This window comes from Schistocerca serialis, chromosome 7, assembly GCF_023864345.2.
Source record: "Schistocerca serialis cubense isolate TAMUIC-IGC-003099 chromosome 7, iqSchSeri2.2, whole genome shotgun sequence".
In the NCBI taxonomy this organism is placed as follows: domain Eukaryota; kingdom Metazoa; phylum Arthropoda; class Insecta; order Orthoptera; family Acrididae; genus Schistocerca; species Schistocerca serialis.
Genome location: NC_064644.1, coordinates 333,741,465 through 333,759,398, shown reverse-complemented (window position 1 = coordinate 333,759,398; position 17,934 = coordinate 333,741,465). Strand labels below are relative to the sequence as shown.

General features: G+C 45.4%; 1 protein-coding gene across 1 annotated transcript in view; it reads right to left on the bottom strand.

The window, feature by feature from the left end:
* LOC126412297 (cytochrome P450 6l1-like) overlaps window positions 1-17,934 on the bottom strand; it is a 198,319-nt gene that overhangs the window by 107,042 nt on the left and 73,343 nt on the right. Inside the window, exon 3 of the mRNA XM_050081817.1 lies at window positions 12,396-12,720. Coding sequence (XP_049937774.1) covers window positions 12,396-12,720 — 325 coding nt within the window. The remainder of the gene's footprint in view (window positions 1-12,395; window positions 12,721-17,934) is intronic.

Here is a 17,934-nt window from a genome sequence, read left to right as displayed (position 1 = left end):
CATGCCGAGAAAAAACAGTCTGTAGGGGTGGAGAGATGCGTACGTACGTTGTTCGACCGTGACTTCCAGAATGACAAGATCAGCCATGGAATGCCACGAAAACATTCCCCAGACGATAATGCTCCCTCCTCCGGCCTTGCACCCACCGACGATTTTTGCAATGTGTTTGGTTCGAATCGTTTCGAGCTGTGCACGCATAAAATGTGATTCATCTGAAAACGCAGTCCGCCTCCGGTAGCTGAATGGTCAGCGTGACGGATTGTCAATCCTCTGGGCCAGGGTTCGATTCCCGGATGGGTCTGGGAATTTTCTCCGCCCAGGGACTGGATGTTGTGCTGTCATCATTATCCTATCCTCCTCATCGACTGCAGGTCGCCGAAGTGGCGTCAAATTGAAAGACTGGCACCCGGCGAACGGTCTGCCCATCGGGGGCCCTAGCCATACGATTAAATTAAAGAAATCTGAAAACGCCCCTGTCACCACTCAGTGGACCCCCAGCTGCGCTACTGGCGTGCAAATTCCAGCCTTCGTCGCCGAGGAACAGCAGTCAGCATGGATGAACAAGGCGCCCACTGTGGAGGCCCATACGCAGCAACAATCGCTGAACGATCGTTGAGGAGACAGTGTTGGTAGCCCCTTGGTTCTAACGAACCGTCAGTTGCTCTATAGTTGCACGTCTATTCGCCCGTACTAATCTCCGCAACCGTAGTTTTCCCCTGCCATATATGGCCCGTGGTGCACCTCCACCACAACGGCATGCGAACAGTTTACAAACTTAGACGTTTCGGAGATTACTTCCACCCTTTGCCCGAAAGCGAATGATCGTGATCATCTGGGTGTCAGATACGTCGCTCCATCGGAAGCTCCACGACCTTGTTTGCGGATGATGCTGCTGTTCTACACACAGAAGTCGGAAAACTGTAGGTACACTCCTGGAAATTGAAATAAGAACACCGTGAATTCATTGTCCCAGGAAGGGGAAACTTTATTGACACATTCCTGGGGTCAGATACATCACATGATCACACTGACAGAACCACAGGCACATAGACACAGGCAACAGAGCATGCACAATGTCGGCACTAGTACAGTGTATATCCACCTTTCGCAGCAATGCAGGCTGCTATTCTCCCATAGAGACGATCGTAGAGATGCTGGATGTAGTCCTGTGGAACGGCTTGCCATGCCATTTCCACCTGGCGCCTCAGTTGGACCAGCGTTCGTGCTGGACGTGCAGACCGCGTGAGACGACGCTTCATCCAGTCCCAAACATGCTCAATGGGGGACAGATCCGGAGATCTTGCTGGCCAGGGTAGTTGACTTACACCTTCTAGAGCACGTTGGGTGGCACGGGATACATGCGGACGTGCATTCTCCTGTTGGCCAGCAAGTTCCCTTGCCGGTCTAGGAATGGTAGAACGATGGGTTCGATGACGGTTTGGATGTACCGTGCACTATTCAGTGTCCCCTCGACGATCACCAGTGGTGTACGGCCAGTGCAGGAGATCGCTCCCCACACCATGATGCCGGGTGTTGGCCCTGTGTGCCTCGGTCGTATGCAGTCCTGATTGTGGCGCTCACCTGCACGGCGCCAAACACGCATACGACCATCATTGGCACCAAGGCAGAAGCGACTCTCATCGCTGAAGACGACACGTCTCCATTCGTCCCTCCATTCACGCCTGTCGCGACACCACTGGAGGCGGGCTGCACGATGTTGGGGCGTGAGCGGAAGACGGCCTAACGGTGTGCGGGACCGTAGCCCAGCTTCATGGAGACGGTTGCGAATGGTCCTCGCCGATATCCCAGGAGCAACAGTGTCCCTAATTTGCTGGGAAGTGGCGGTGCGGTCCCCTACACCACTGCGTAGGATCCTATGGTCTTGGCGTGCATCCGTGCGTCGCTGCGGTCCGGTCCCAGGTCGACGGGCACGCGCACCTTCCGCCGACCACTGGCGACAACATCGATGTACTGTGGAGACCTCACGCCCCACGTGTTGAGCAATTCGGCGGTACGTCCACCCGGCCTCCCGCATGCCCACTATACGCCCTCGCTCAAAGTCCGTCAACTGCACATACGGTTCACGTCCACGCTGTCGCGGCATGCTACCAGTGTTAAAGACTACGATGGAGCTCCGTATGCCACGGCAAACTGGCTGACACTGACGGCGGCGGTGCACAAATGCTGCGCAGCTAGCGCCATTCGACGGCCAACACCGCGGTTCCTGGTGTGTCCGCTGTGCCGTGCGTGTGATCATTGCTTGTACAGCCCTCTCGCAGTGTCCGGAGCAAGTATGGTGGGTCTGACACACCGGTGTCAATGTGTTCTTTTTTCCATTTCCAGGAGTGTATATTCAAGAAGACCGGCAGAGGATCGGCAGTTGGTGCAGGCATGGCAGTTGACTCTCAACTTGATCAAATGTAACGTATCGCGCGTAAACAGCTGGAAAGACCCATTAACAGCTGGAAAGACCCATTATTTTATTGTAGCATGATTATAGAACAATCACTAGAAGCTGTCAGATCTTTTTAACTGGGAATATGCATACAGAGAGATTTCAAGCTGAACAAAAAACCAGTCTCAGGAACGGCAGAAGTGTCCACCGACGAATGAAGTAGCTTACAAAATCCTCGTTCGACACATAGTTGAATATTGTACTTCAGTCTGGGACCTGTAGCAGACAAGATTGATAGGCAATACAGAAAATATCCAAAGAAGAACAGCGCGTTTCGTTACTAAACGTGAAAGCGTCATACGATACTAATGCCAGACACTGAAAGAGAGAAGTGCATCACGGTGCGGCCTACCATGAGAATTCCGAGAGCATACCTTTAAGAGAGTGAACTAGTATGCGGGGCGTTCAATAAGTAATGCAAGACGTTTTTGTCCTTGGCCAATTTCGGTTGAAAAAATGTTGAATCTGTTGTGGGAAATCGTGAAACATTCCCACTTCAGCCCCTACAGTTTATGAAGTTTCGATAGGTGGTGGCGCAATACATAGCCTTCAGAATGGCGCCTGCAACGGAAGTGCGTTCCATGCAGAGAGCTGTCATTGAGTTTGTTTTGACGGAAAACCAGAGCATCGCAGATATTCACAGGTGCTTGCAGAATGTCTACGGAAATCTGGTAGTGAACAAAAGTACGGTGAGTCGTTGGGAGAGGCGCCTGTCAACATCGCCTCAGGGTGGCGCAAACATGTCCAATCCCCCACGCACCGACCGCCCTCACACAGCTGTGACTCGTGCAATGTTGGAACGTGCGGACACACTCAGTCGAGGTGACTGACGAACGGCAACCAAAGACCTCGTTGCTCAACCTGTTAGTAGTGCTGACACACCTGTCCATCGTTTGAGGTACTAAAAGGTGTGTGCACGCTGGGTTTCTCGCCTCCTAACAGAAGACCATGGAGAGTAATGAAGAACGATCTGTGCGGAACTGCTTGCGCGTTACGAGGTTGATCGTGACAATTTTTATGTCGAACATCATCACAGGCCATGACAGATTGTTTCGCCACTTCAAACCGGAAACAAAACTTCAACCCACGGAGTGCCGCCGCGCCACCACGCCTCCGAAGAAAAAAATTCAAAGCCGCTCCCTCAGGTGGTGAAGACTTCTGGGACTCTGAAAGAGTTTGATGTCCTCCTTCATGATGCAATGATCAGCTCTACACCTACATCTACATCTATATCTACATCTACATTTATACTCCGCAAGCCACCCAACAGTGTGTGGCGGAGGGCACTTTACGTGCCACTGTCATTAACTCCCTTTCCTATTACAGTCGCAAGCGGTCTAAGGCGCTGCAGTCATGGACTGAGCGGCTGGTCCTGGCGGAGGTTCGAGTCCTCCCTCGGGCATGGGTGTGTGTGTTTGTCCTTAAGATAATTTTGGTTAAGTAGTGTGTAAGCTTAGGGACTGATGACCTTAGCAGTTAGGTCCCATAAGATTTCACACACATTTGTTCCAGTCGCGCATGGTTCGCAGGAAGAACGACTGCCGAAAAGCCTCCGTGCGCGCTTAAATCTCTCTAATTTTACATTCGTGATCTCCTCGGGAGGTATAAGTACGTGGAAGCAAAATATTCGATACCTCATCCAGAAACGCACCCTCTCGAAACCTGGACAGCTAGCTACACCGCGATGCAGAGCGCCTCTCTTGCAGAGTCTGACACTTGAGTTTGCTAAACATCTCCGTAACGCTATCACGCTTACCAAATAACCCTGTGACGAAACGCGTCGCTCTTCTTTGGATCTTCTCTATCTACTCTGTCAACCCGACCTGGTACGGATCCCACACTGATGAGCAATACTCAAGTGTAGGTCGAACGATTGTTTTGTAAACCACTTCCTTTGTTGATGGACTACATTTTCTAAGGACTCTCCCAATGAATCTCAACCTGGCACCCGCCTTACCAACAATTAATTTTATATGATCATTTCACTCCAAATCGTTCCGCATGCATACTCCCAGATATTTTACAGAAGTAAGTGCTACCAGTGCTTGTTCCGCTATCATATAATCATACAATTAAGGATCCTTCTTTCTATGTATTCCGATACATTACATTTGTCTATGTTAGGGTCAGTTGTCACGCCCTGCACTAAGTGCCTATCCGCTGCAGATCTTCCTTCATTTCGCTGCAATTTTGTAATAGTGCAACCTCTCTGTATACCACAGCATCATCCGCGAAAAGCCGCATGGAACTTCGGACACTTTCTACTAGGTCATTTATATATATTGTGAAAAGCAATGGTTCAAATGGCTCTGAGCACTATGGGACTTAACATCAGTGGTCATCAGTCCCCTAGAACTTAGAACTACTTAAACCTAACTAACCTAAGGACATCACACAGATCCATGCCCGAGGCAGGATTCGAACCTGCGACCGTAGCGGCCGCGTGGCTCCGGACTGAGTGCCTAGAACCGCTAGACCACCGCGGCGAAAAGTAATGGTCCCGTAACACTCCCCTGTGGCACGCCAGAGGTCACTTTAACGTCTGTAGACGTCTCTGCATTGAGAACAACATGCTGTGTTCTGTTTGCTAAGAACTCTTCAATCCAGCCACACAGCTGGTCTGATATTCCGTAGGCTCTTATTTTGTTTATCAGCCGTATACAACAATGCTCCACCGACGAGTATCTACTCCTGTTAGCTTCAGCCATTTGAACGAGGTCACTCTGTTAGCCTGTGGTAAGTTGAATGGACGTATCGATGGATGGCAGCACTTGTTACGCACAATGCACAGTTTGTGTGTCGCTGCTTTCAACAGTGGTCTGCGGATCTTTTCCACATAGGAACTGATGTCACCACTGCGGCAGGGCCGTTGGCAGGTGGTCATTCTCGGCCGTAATTAGTAACCTAATTACATGCAAACACTGTGATCCAAGACTGGAACTGTAATAAAGCATATATGTTCCTAGATGGTTCAAATGGCTCTGAGCACTATGGGACTCAACTGCTGTGGTCATAAGTCCCCTAGAACTTAGAACTACTTAAACCTAACTAACCTAAGGACATCACACAACACCCAGCCATCACGAGGCAGAGAAAATCCCTGACCCCGCCGGGAATCGAACCCGGGAACCCGGGCGTGGGAAGCGAGAACGCTACCGCACGACCACGAGATGCGGGCTGTTCCTAGATGTCTGGAAACTTTTTGGTGACGGTGTTACCATATGTAGACCAGGTTCTGGACGTCTGCGTCAATATCGACGCATCTATCAGGACAATCGAACAATCGAACAACGTCCAGGGTCGATATACAGGCATATGCCTCACCTGCTGCGTCATCAGGGACCATTGGGGAACTGTTTCCTTGTAGCACGATTAAGATCACGTGTGCTGTAAACCAGGCTACTATTGACACTATGAGGCTATTCTGATGTTGTGAAGGAGTTGACTGGAGAATGGAAAGGCGCTCTTTTAGTTTTTAGAAATGAGAGTAGGTTCCGTCCGTTTGTTCAAAATGTTCAAATGTGTTTGAAATCTTATGGGACTTAACTGCTAAGGTCATCAGTCCCTAAGCTTACACACTACTTAACCTAAATTATCCAAAGGACAAACACACACACCCATGCCCGAGGGAGGACTCGAACCTCCGCGGGGACCAGCCGCGCAGTCCATGACTGCAGCGCCTCAGACCGCTCGGCTAATCCCGCGCGGCCCATCCGTTTGCAATTGATGGACGAACACGTGTATGGCGTAGACCTGGTGATCTGCCTATTCCAGAGTGTATTCGCCCAATACACACAGGTTCCACCCCTAACTTTAGGGTGTGGATAGCCATCAGTTACAACTCGCAGTCATGTTTGGTGTTTCTACAGTGTAGCGGAACCAGTCTCCACTACATTGGACTGGTTGTTATCCCCATGCTACAACCCTTTCTTCGACAGGAAGGTGATATGCGTTTCTTGCAAGACAGCGCACGTCCATGTAGTGCAGTTGAGATGCAAATTACTCTTCGTATTGTACAACAAGGTTACCCGATCTCCCGCCAACTGAGCACATTTGAGACATGATGAAGTGGGAAACTTACTCTTCTCGAGGACAGGCAAGAACCACTGCTGAATTACAACAAAAGGCGCAACGTACTTGGGACAGTCTATGACAGAATGCCATCTGGCACCTTTATGATCGCTTGTATGCGAGAATACAGGTTTTCGTTGGTGCCAGGGCAGAGTAATCTATGTATTGATGCGACTATTTGGGCACCCTTTACTATTACATAAGTGTACTATTTGGTCTGTATATGTTATTATACACTCCTACAATGATGAACTACTGGCTGGTTAATAAGTAAACTGTAACTGCTCACAGAGGTGCAGTGTGCGCTGCAAGTATCGTATGACAGCGAAACTTGGTAGATAGGCTAATGCGTAAATGCGGAACTGATTTACGCTCGAAAAAAATTTGTTCCAATTTTCGCAACCAGGTACAAATCTGGCGATGTAAAGCATCTTGTCGACATTTCCAGTGTTCATACTGAACACACACGAAGTGGGTGTTAATAATAAAATCAACATTATGCCTTTCTTACTTGTTTGTCCTTTTCTACCTACATTCCGTTCCTAAACCTTTATACATACCGAAATATTTCTACATATGTTCTTGCATTCACATCGCCAGATTTGTGCCTGGTGACCAAAATTAGAACTAAATTTTTTCCAACAAAAAACGGTTCCACTTTAAAGCATTAGTATAGCAACAGGTTTCCCTGCCATACGATTATTAAAGCCCATACTAAATCTAAGTGCAAGCTGCACTTTAATTGTAACCACCTGGTACATCTCACCTCACTTGTCAGTATAATGACCGTCTCCTTCGAATGTTGCATTTACTTTTTTTTTTTTTTTTGGTTATATAGTTCTAGCTGCCAAAGCAGTTATTTTATTTTCATTTTATTTACACGTCAAGTTCCGTAGGACCAAATTGAGGAGCAAATCTCCAAGGACATGGAACTTGTCAGTACATGAAATTACAACATAAAAGTAATAGCAGATAAAAATAAAATATTTATGACCCCGAAAAAAGTCAGTCCATAAGTTTTAATAAACGCAGTCAACAAAACAACAAGAATCAGCTTAATTTTTCAAGGAACTCATCGGCAGAATAGGACTGACCCAAGAGGAAACTTTTCATTTTCGATTTGAAAGCGAGTGGACTACTGCTAAGATTTTTGAATTCGAATAGTAGCTTATCGAAAATGGATGCAGCAGTATACTACACACCTTTCTGCACAAGAGTTAAGAAAGTCCGATCCAAATGCAGGTTTGATTTCTGCCGAGTATTAACTGAGTGAAATCTGCTTATTCTTGGGAATAAGCTAATATTGTTAACAAGAAATGACAGTAAGAAATATATATGTTGAGAGCCCAATGTCAAAATACCCAGAATCGTGAAGAGGGATAGACAAGTGGTTCGTGAACTCACACCACTTACTGCCCGAACCGCCCGTTTCTGAGTCAAAAATATCCTTTTAGAATGGGAAGAGTTACCCCAGAATATAATACCATACGACGTAAGCGAATGAAAATAAGCAAAGTAGACTAATTTTCGTGTCGAACGATCACTCACTTCAGATACCGTTCGAATAATAAAAATGGCAGCAATAAGTCTTTGAACAAGATCCTGAACGTGGGCTTTCCACGACAGTTTACTATCTATCTGAACACCTATAAATTTGAACTGTTCAGTTTCAGGAATCATATGCCCATTCTGTGAAATTAAAACGTCAGGTTTTGTTGAATTGTGTGTTAGAAACTGCAAAAACTGAGTCTTACTGTGATTTAGCGTTAGTTTATTTTCTACAAGCCATGAACTTAGGTCATGACTTGCACTATTTGAAACCGAGCCAATGTTGCACACAACATCCCTTACTGCCAAGCTAGTGTCATCAGCAAACAGAAGTATTTTAGATTTCGCTGTAGTACTAGAGGGCATATCATTTATATAAATAAGTAACAGGAGTGGCCCCAACACTGATCCCTGGGGCACCCACCATTTGACTGTACCCCATTCAGACCCCACATCACAGCCATTTTCAACATTTTGAATAATGACCTTTTGCTGTCTGTTGCTAAAGTAACAGGTAAACCAACTGTTAGCTACTCCCTGTATGCTGCAATGGTCCAACTTCTGGAGCAATGTTTTGTGATCAACTTAGTTAAATCAAAAAATATGCATAGCGTTCGAAACCTCTTGTTTAACTCATCCAGTAACTCACAGAGAAAAGAGAATATTGCATTTGCTGTTGTTAAACGCTTGGTAAAGCCGAACTGCTCATTAGATATCAAATCGTGTGATATAAAACGATCAATTATCTTTACATACACACCCTTTTCAATAACTTTAGAAACCACTGATAGCATAGAAATAGGTCTACAATTGTCTACATTATCCCATTCTCCCGTTTTATAAAGCGGCTTTACTACTGAGTACTTCAATCGTTCAGGAAACTGACCATTACTAAAGGACAAATGGCAAATATGGCAGGGCTAACATGTGCAGCACAATACTTTAATATTCTGCTCGGCACTCCATCATATCCATGAGGGTCCTTAGTCTTCAGTGATTTAATTATTGACTCAATCTCCCCCTTGTCTGTATCACAGAGGAGTATTTCAAACATCAATCTCGGAAAGGCATTTGCCAAGAAAGTTAGATGATTCCCTGTAGAAACTAAATTTTTATTTAATTCATTAGCAATGCTCAGAAAATAATTGTTAAATACTGTACATATATCTGATTTATCAGTAACAGAAATATTTTTACTACGAACTGACTTTATTTCATCGACCTTGTGCAGCTGACCAGACACTTCCTTCACAACTGACCATATGGTTTTAACTTACCCTGTGACTCAGCTTTTCTATTTGCACACCAAAAACTCTTTGCCTTTCTAATAACATTTTTAAACACCTTAGAATACTGTTTGTAATGGGCTACTGTAGCTTGATTGTTACTACTTCTAACATTTTGATATAATTCCCACTTTGTTCTACATGATATCCTTATCCAGCTTGTCAGCCACCTGGGCTATTACTGCTAGTACACCATTTAGAACGTTCTAATGGAAAGCAACTCTCAAAGAGTGTGAGAAATGTGTTAAAGAAAGCATTGTATTTACCATCTACATTATTGCCACTATAAACATCCTGCCACTCGTGTTCCTTGACAGCGTTTAAAAAATTCTCTATTGCTGTTGGATTAAATTTCCTACATAGTTTGTAATTTATGAGACATTTGTTTGAGTACAATAGCTTTTTAGTGTTAAAATTTGTGATATTCATCATTTTACTAACAGAATGCCCATCTAGAAATGAAGAATGAAAAAAAATATTGTCTACGACTGTGCTACTGTTCCACTGCACCCTAGTTGGGAAAAACACAATCTGCATCAGATCATATGAATTTAGGAGATCTACCAACATCCTTTTTGTTGCACCATCATATACAAAATTTATATTGAAGTCACCATATGTAACTAATTTCTGGTACTTCCTACAAAGTGAGTCAAGAACCTTCTCTAGCTTGAGCAGAAATGCTCTTAAGTCAGAGTTAGGGTACCTGTAAACAATAACAATCAGAATTTTAGTTTGACTAAATTGAACTGCCCCTGCACAATATTCAAATATCTGTTCAGTGCAGAGTCTTGATACGTCTATGGACTCAAATGGAATACTGTTTTTTACGTTACTGTCGGACATTGCGTATTCACCAGGAATAAAGTCAGCCTTGGAAGCTTTGGATGGAAGGTGTGGACCATGTTTTCTTCATGACCATATTGAACAGATACGACTGGCAACGATACGACTGTTATACCTGTTAGATAGTCGCTTCCTCTGCACACCAGAAAGGCCATGTGGACAGCCATCCTGCCAGGCGAATGGGGGTAAATGGTTCTCATCAACATCAAGATATTTTACTTGTATGGCTTGGGCTGTTTACCACAGAGTTACACATAGTCTCCACAGTGTCTGAGGGCGCCAACATCGCCGACAGGTAGCATGCCTGTCGCAGCAGAGTGTGCTGTCAGCAGGGCACTATTTTGTGGCACCAAGTCACATGCCCTCTCAGCACAACAACAAAAAGTTTTGCACCATCCTGGTTAGCAGAACTCCTAAAGATAGACGTTGATTGTGGATATTGCATCACAGGCACAGTCCCTTTGACTGTTCAGAGATGTCGCTGAACCCGCCCAAAGATGTAAACAATCATGAATGAGCAGCGCCTATTGGACGGAGGGGGTCCGACGGCCGATCAGTTCCAGTCATTCCACCAGGAAAGAGGTGTGGGCCTCGTGTTGCCTGTAGTTCAACCATGCCTAGACGGTCAATACCGCGGTTAGATCGCTTCCGCATTGTTACTTTGTGCCAGGAAGGGATCTCAACGAGGAAAATGTCCAGGCGTCTCGGTGTGGACCAAAGCGATGTAGTTCGGACATGGAGGAGACACAGAGAGACAGGACTGTCGATGATATGCCTCGCTCAGGCCACCAAAGGGCTACTACTGCAGTGGATGACCGCTACCTGCGGATAATGACTCGGAGGAACCCTGACAGCAACACCACCATGTTGCATAATGCTTTTCGTGCACCCACAGGACGTCGTTTTCCGACTCAAACTGTGCACAATAGGCTGCACGATGCGCAACTTCACTCCCAACCTGCATGGCGACGTCCATCTTTGCAACCACGACACCATGCAGCGCAGTACAGATGGGCCCAACAACATGCCGATTGGATCGCTCAGGATTGTCATCACGTTCTCTTCACTGATGAGTGGTGCATATGCCTTCAACCACACCATCGTCGGAGGCAAGTCGATCAGGCTGGACGCCTTAGTCACACTGTCCAGCGAGTGCAGCAAGGTGGAGGTTCCCTGCTGTTTTTGGGTGGCATTTTGTAGGCCCGACGTACACCGCTGGTGGTCAAGGAAGGCGCCGTAACAGCTGTGCGATACGTGAATGCCATCCTCCAACCGATAGTGCAACCATATTGTCGGGGCATTCTTCTTCATTGACGACAATTCGCGCCCCAATAGTGCACATCTTGTGAATGACTTCCTTCGGGACAACGGCATCGCTCGACTAGAGTGGCCAGCATGTTCTCCAGATATGAACCTTATCGAACATGCCTGGGATTGATAGAAAAGGGCTGTTTATGGACGATGTCACCAACCAATCACTCTGAGGGATCAACACCGATCGCCGTTGAGGTGTGGGACAATCTGGACCAACAGTGCCTTGATGAACTTGTGGACAGTACGTCACAACGATTACAGGCATACATCAATGCAAGAGGACGTGCTACTGGGTATTGAACAGCAATCTGGGCCACCATCTCTGAAGGTCTCGCTGTATGGTGGTACAATATGCAATGTGTGGTTTTCATGAGCAATAAATAGGGCGGAAATGATGTTTATGTTCAGGAACTCTTGGAACCGAGGTGATGCAAAACTTTTTTTGATGTGTGTATTTAGGATACCACTGGACTTCACTGAGCCAGTTACACTGTAACACCTCAAGTCGGCAGTGCCAACTGCATCAGCATTTCAGTCCCAGCAGTACAGGTTGGCAGTATCAGGAATTTCGTCCTAGTGCTCTGTGCCACCAGACCCTTCCCAGTTTGTCACGGTCTTCACCAGGAATACAACAGCCATCACATGCCAGCAGTACTGGGGCAGTAATGTCCTAGGGTTTCATGTCGCCGCCTACCACAACTGGGTTTGTCATGCATGCACATCACAGAGAATGTCACAAGATAGAAATTAGTATTTTATGAAGTGGTGTGGATATTCAGCCACGGACATTATAACTGAATTTGGTTTGTTAATATACGGTTATTCTTTCAAAGTTTCTTCAGTCACTTCTCAGTAAGAGGATACTCCAAGAATACCTGTCGAAGATGTAGAAACCGACTAGCGGGCAGTCGCGGTGGCCCGCAGGAGGGTGCAGGTGGAGGTCGGCCAGCAAGTGTGGTGGGGAGGTGACGTGCAGCAGCAGTGGGCCCAGGCTTCCCACCAGGGGGAGTGGGCGGTGGTGGGGCACGCCGGCGCGCCGCCAGTGGCCGTGTGTGCACGACAGCAGCGCCACGGCGGCCAGCACCAGAAGCAGCGTGGCGTGGAATCCCAGCAGCAGCAGCGGCGCCGCCAGCAGCACCAATAGCAGCCTCGCCAGCACCGCCGTAGGCCTCAGCGGCGACACGGGCCGCAGCACCACGTCTGCGCACACACTACTCCTCAGGCCACTTTCCACGAGAGACTTCTTTAATAACTAGTAGCATTCGATGGTATTTTTGTTCTACATACAGCTCAACAACGCGTTTCCAAAGAGAATGCTCTCACCATCAGGTTGTAAAACTTAGCTCAGAAGGTTAAAACTGTCTACCAACACAATTGTGGGAACCAAAATCATAGTCCAGATTTTTTTAAATATTATCATCAGAAGCCTGACACTGGACTAACACCTAAACACAGTTAGTGGAGACTGAAGTGGAATGGAGTATGGGGCATAACGGTGTAAGTAGGCTGTTTAGGTTTTTATGTTGCTAACGTCACCCTACCCCCATGAACCATGGACCTTGCCGTTGGTGGGGAGGCTCGCGTGCCTCAGCGATACAGATGGCCGTACCGTAGGTGCAACCACAACAGAGGGGTATCTTTGAGAGGCCAGACAAACGTGTGGTTCCTGAAGAGGGGCAGCAGCCTTTTCAGTAGTTGCAGGGGCAACAGTCTGGATGATTGACTGATCTGGCCTTGCAACACTAACCAAAATGGCCTTGCTGTGCTGGTACTGCGAACGGCTGAAAGCAAGGGGAAACTAAAGCCGTAATTTTTCCCGAGGGCATTCAGCTTTACTGTATGGTTAAATGATGATGGCGTCCTCTTGGGTAAAATATTCCGGAGGTAAAATAGTCCCCCATTCGGATCTCCAGGCGGGGACTACTCAGGAGGACATTGTTATCAGGAGAAAGAAAACAGGCGTTCTACGGATCGGAGCGTGGAATGTCAGATCCCTTAATCGGGCAGGTAGGTTAGAAAATTTAAAAAGGGAAATGGATAGGTTAAAATTAGATATAGTGGGAATTAGTGAAGTTCGTTGGCAGGAGGAACAAGAATTTTGGTCAGGTGAATACAGGGTTATAAAGACAAATTCAAATAGGGGTAATGCAGGAGTATGTTTAATAATGAATAAAAAAATAGGAGTGTGGGTAAGCTACTACCAACAGCATAGTGAACGCATTATTGTGGCCAAGATAGACACGAAGTCCATGCCTTCTACAATAGTACAAGATTATATGCCAACTAGCTCTGCAGATGATGAAGAAATTGGTGAAATGTATGGTGAGATAAAAGAAATTATTCAGGTAGTGCAGGGAGACGAAAATTTAATAGTCATGAGTGACTGGAATTCGAGAGTAGGAAAAGGGAGAGAAGGAAACATAGTGGATCAATATGGATTGGGGGAGAGAAATGAAAGAATAAACCGCCTGGTAGAATTTTGCACAGAGCATAACTTAATCATATCTAACACTTGATTCAAGAATCATAAAAGAAGGTTGTATACATGGAAGAATCCTGGAGATGGTTCAAATGGCTCTGAGCACTATGGGACTCAACATCTTAGGTCATAAGTCCCCTAGAACTTAGAACTACTTAAACCGAACTAACCTAAGGACATCACACACACCCATGCCCGAGGCAGGATTTGAACCTGCGACCGTAGCAGTCCCGCGGTTCCGGACTGCAGCGCCAGAACCGCACGGCCACTGCGGCCGGCAATCCTGGAGATACTAGAAGGTATCAGATAGATTATATAATAGTAACACAGATATTTAGGAACCAGGTTTTAAATTGTAAGACATTTCCAGGGCCAGATGTGGACTCTGACAACAATCTATTGTTTATGAGCTGTAGGTCAAAACTGAAGAAACTGCAAAAAGGCGGGAATTTAAGGAGATGGGATCTGGAGAAACTGATTAAACCAAAGGTTGTACCGAGTTTCAGGGAGAGCATAAGGGAACAATTGACAGGAATGAGGGAAAGAAATACAGTAGAAGAAGAATGGGTAGCTCTGAGGGATGAAGTAGTGAAGGTAGCAGAGGATCAAGTAGGTAAAAAGACGATGGCTAGTAGAAATCCTTGGGTAACAGAAGAAATATTGAATTTAATTTATGAAAGGAGAAAATATAAAAACGCGGTAAATGAAGCAGGCGAAAAGGAATACAAACGTCTCAAAAATGAGATCGACAGGACGTGCAAAATGGCTAAGCAAGGATGTCTAGAGGACAAATGTAAGGATGTAGAGGCTTATCTCACTAGGGGTAAGATAGATACTGCCTACAGGAAAATTAAAGAGACCTTTGGAGAAAACAGAGCCACTTCCATGAAGAGCTCAGATGGAAACCCAGTTCTAAGCGAAGAAGGGAAAGCAGAAAGTTGGAAGGAGTATATAGAGGGTCTATACAAGGGCGATGTCCTTGAGGGCAATATTATGGAAATGGAAGAGGATGTAGATGAAGATGAAATGGGAGATATGATACTGCGTGAAGAGTTTGACAGAGCACTGAAAGACCTGAGTCGAAAAAAGGCCCCGGGAGTAGACAACATTCCATTGGAACTACTGACGGCCTTGGGAGAGCCAGTACTGACAAAACTCTACCATCTGGTGAGCAACATATATGAGACAGGTGAAATACTCTCAGACGTCAAGAAGAATACAATAATTCCCATCCCAAAGAAAGCAGGTGTTGACAGATGTGAAAATTACCGAACTATCAGTTTAATAAGTCACAGCTGCAAAATACTAACGCGAATTCTTTACAGACGAATGGAAATACTGGTAGAAGCCGACCTCAGGGAAGATCAGTTTGGATTCCGTAGAAATGTTGGAACACGTGAGGCTATACTGACGCTACGACTTATCTTAGAAAATAGATTAAGGAATGGCAACGAAAGTGTTTCTGAAGAAGAGAAATTTGTTAACATCGAGTTTAGATTTAAATGTCAGGAAGTCGTTTCTGAAACCATTTGTATGGAGTGTAGCCATGTGTGGAAATGAAACATGGACGATAAATAGTTTGGACAAATAGAGAATAGAAGCTTTGGAAATGTGGTGCTACAGAAGAATGCTGAAGATTAGATGGGCAGATCACATAACTAATGAGGAGGTATTGAATAGAATTGGGGAGAAAAGCTTGTGGCACAACTTGACAAGAAGAAGCGACTGGTTGGTAGGACATGATCCGAGGCATCAAGGGATCACAAATTTAGCGTTGGAGGGCAGCGTGGAGGGTAAAAATCGTAGAGAGAGACCAAGAGATGAATACACTAAGCGGATTCAGAAGGATGTAGGTTGCAGTAAGTACTGGGAGATGAAGAAGCTTGAACAGGATAGAGTAGCATGGAGAGCTGCATCAAACCAGTCTCAGGACTGAAGACAACAACAACAACAACAACAACAACAACAACGTCACGTTGCTCTCTGTATGAAAATCACTGGCTGTGGTGTGTGCAGTCTGTGGCTAGTTGGCATTGTTGGAATATTCGCTATTGTAGTGTTGGGCAGTTGGTTGTGAACAGTGCGCAGCGTTGCACATTTGTTGGTGAGCCGCCAGCAGTGGTGGATGTGGGGAGAGAGATGCAGAAAGAGTAAATTTGTAATATGGTATATCATGAACTGACTTTTGAATATTATTAAGGTAAATACATTGTTTGTTCTCTATCAAAATCTTTCATTTGCTAAGTATCCCTATCAGTAGTTAGTGCCTTCAGTAGTTAGAATCGCAGCGCTGGATTAGCCGACCGGTCGCCGGCACGGTAACTCAGCGTGTTCGGTCAGGGGGTTCGCTGCCCTCTGTAAAAAAAAATAAAATAAAATAAAATAAAATAAAAAAAGATACTGAGTTAATGGATCAACGACGAAAGGAAACGGGTGTCTTGCGACGTCCGCCCCGAGCAGATCCAAAGAACGAAAACGAATAAAATGAGATTTTAAAAAAAAGGCGATCTAAGGCGCTGCAGTCATGGACTGTACGGCTGGTCCCGACGGAGGTTCGAGTCCTCCCTCGGGCATGGGTGTGAGTGTTTGTCTTTAGCATAATTTAGGTTAAGTAGTCTTTAAGCTTAGGGACTGATGACATCAGCAGTTAAGTCTCATATGATTTCACACACATTTGAACATTTTTTTAGTTAGAATCCTTTATTTAGCTGGCAGTATTGGCGCTCGCTGTATTGCAGTAGTTCGAGTAACGAAGATTTTTGTGAGATAAGTGATTCATGAAAGGTATAGGTTATTGTTAGTCAGGGCCATTCTTTTGTAGGGATTATTGAAAGTCAGATTGCGTTGCACTAAAAATAGTGTGTGTCAGTTTAGTGTTGATCAGAATAAGTAAAGAGAGAAATGTCTGAGTACGTTCCGTTTTGCTCAGCTGTTTGAAAATCAAATAACGTAAGGGGGTTTACCAGCAGAGTAAGGGGACGTTTCAACGGTCTTGGTCGTCTAATTTCGTCCACAAGCGCTAGGATGCGTTCGGATTGACAGACGTTTAACAAACCAATTCCTGTTATGGTTTAGTGACCTTCTTTACAGTTTGGATTCCGTAGAAATATCGGAACACGTGAGGCAATACTGACCCTCCGACTTATCTTAGAAGCTAGATTAAGGAAAGGCAAACCTACGTTCTAGCATTTGTAGAGTTAGAGAAAGCTTTTGACAATGTTGACTGGAATACTCTCTTTCAAATTCTGAAGGCGGCAGAGGTAAAATACAGGGAGCGAAAGGCTATTTACAATTTGTACAGAAACCAGATGGCAGTTATAAGAGTCGAGGGGCATGAAAGGGAAGCAGTGGTTGGGAAAGGACTGAGACAGGGTTGTAGCCTCTCCCCTATGTTATTCAATCTGTATATTGAGCAAGTAGTGAAGGAAACAAAAGAAAAATCGAAGTAGGTATTAAAATCCATGGAGAAGAAATGAAAACTTTAAGGTTCGCCGATGACATTGTAATTCTGTCAGAGACAGCAAAGGACCTGGAAGAGCAGTTGAACGGTCATTGGACAGTGTCTTGAAAGGAGGATATAAGACGAACATCAACAAAAGCAAAACGAGGATAATGGAATGTAGTCGAGTTAACTCGGGTGATGCTGAGGGAATTAGATTAGGGAATGAGAAACTTAAAGTAGTAAAGGAGTTTTGCTATTTGGGGAGCAAAATAACTGATGATGGTCGAAGTAGGGCGGATATAAAATGTAGACTGGCAATGGCAAGGAAAGCGTTTCTGAGGAAGAGAAATTTATTAACATCGAGTATAGATGTAAATGTCAGGAAGTCGTTTCTAAAAGTATTTGTATGAAGTGTAGCCATGTATGGAAGTGAAACATGGACGATAAATGGTTTGGACAAGAAGAGAATAGAAGCTTTCGAAATGTGGTGCTA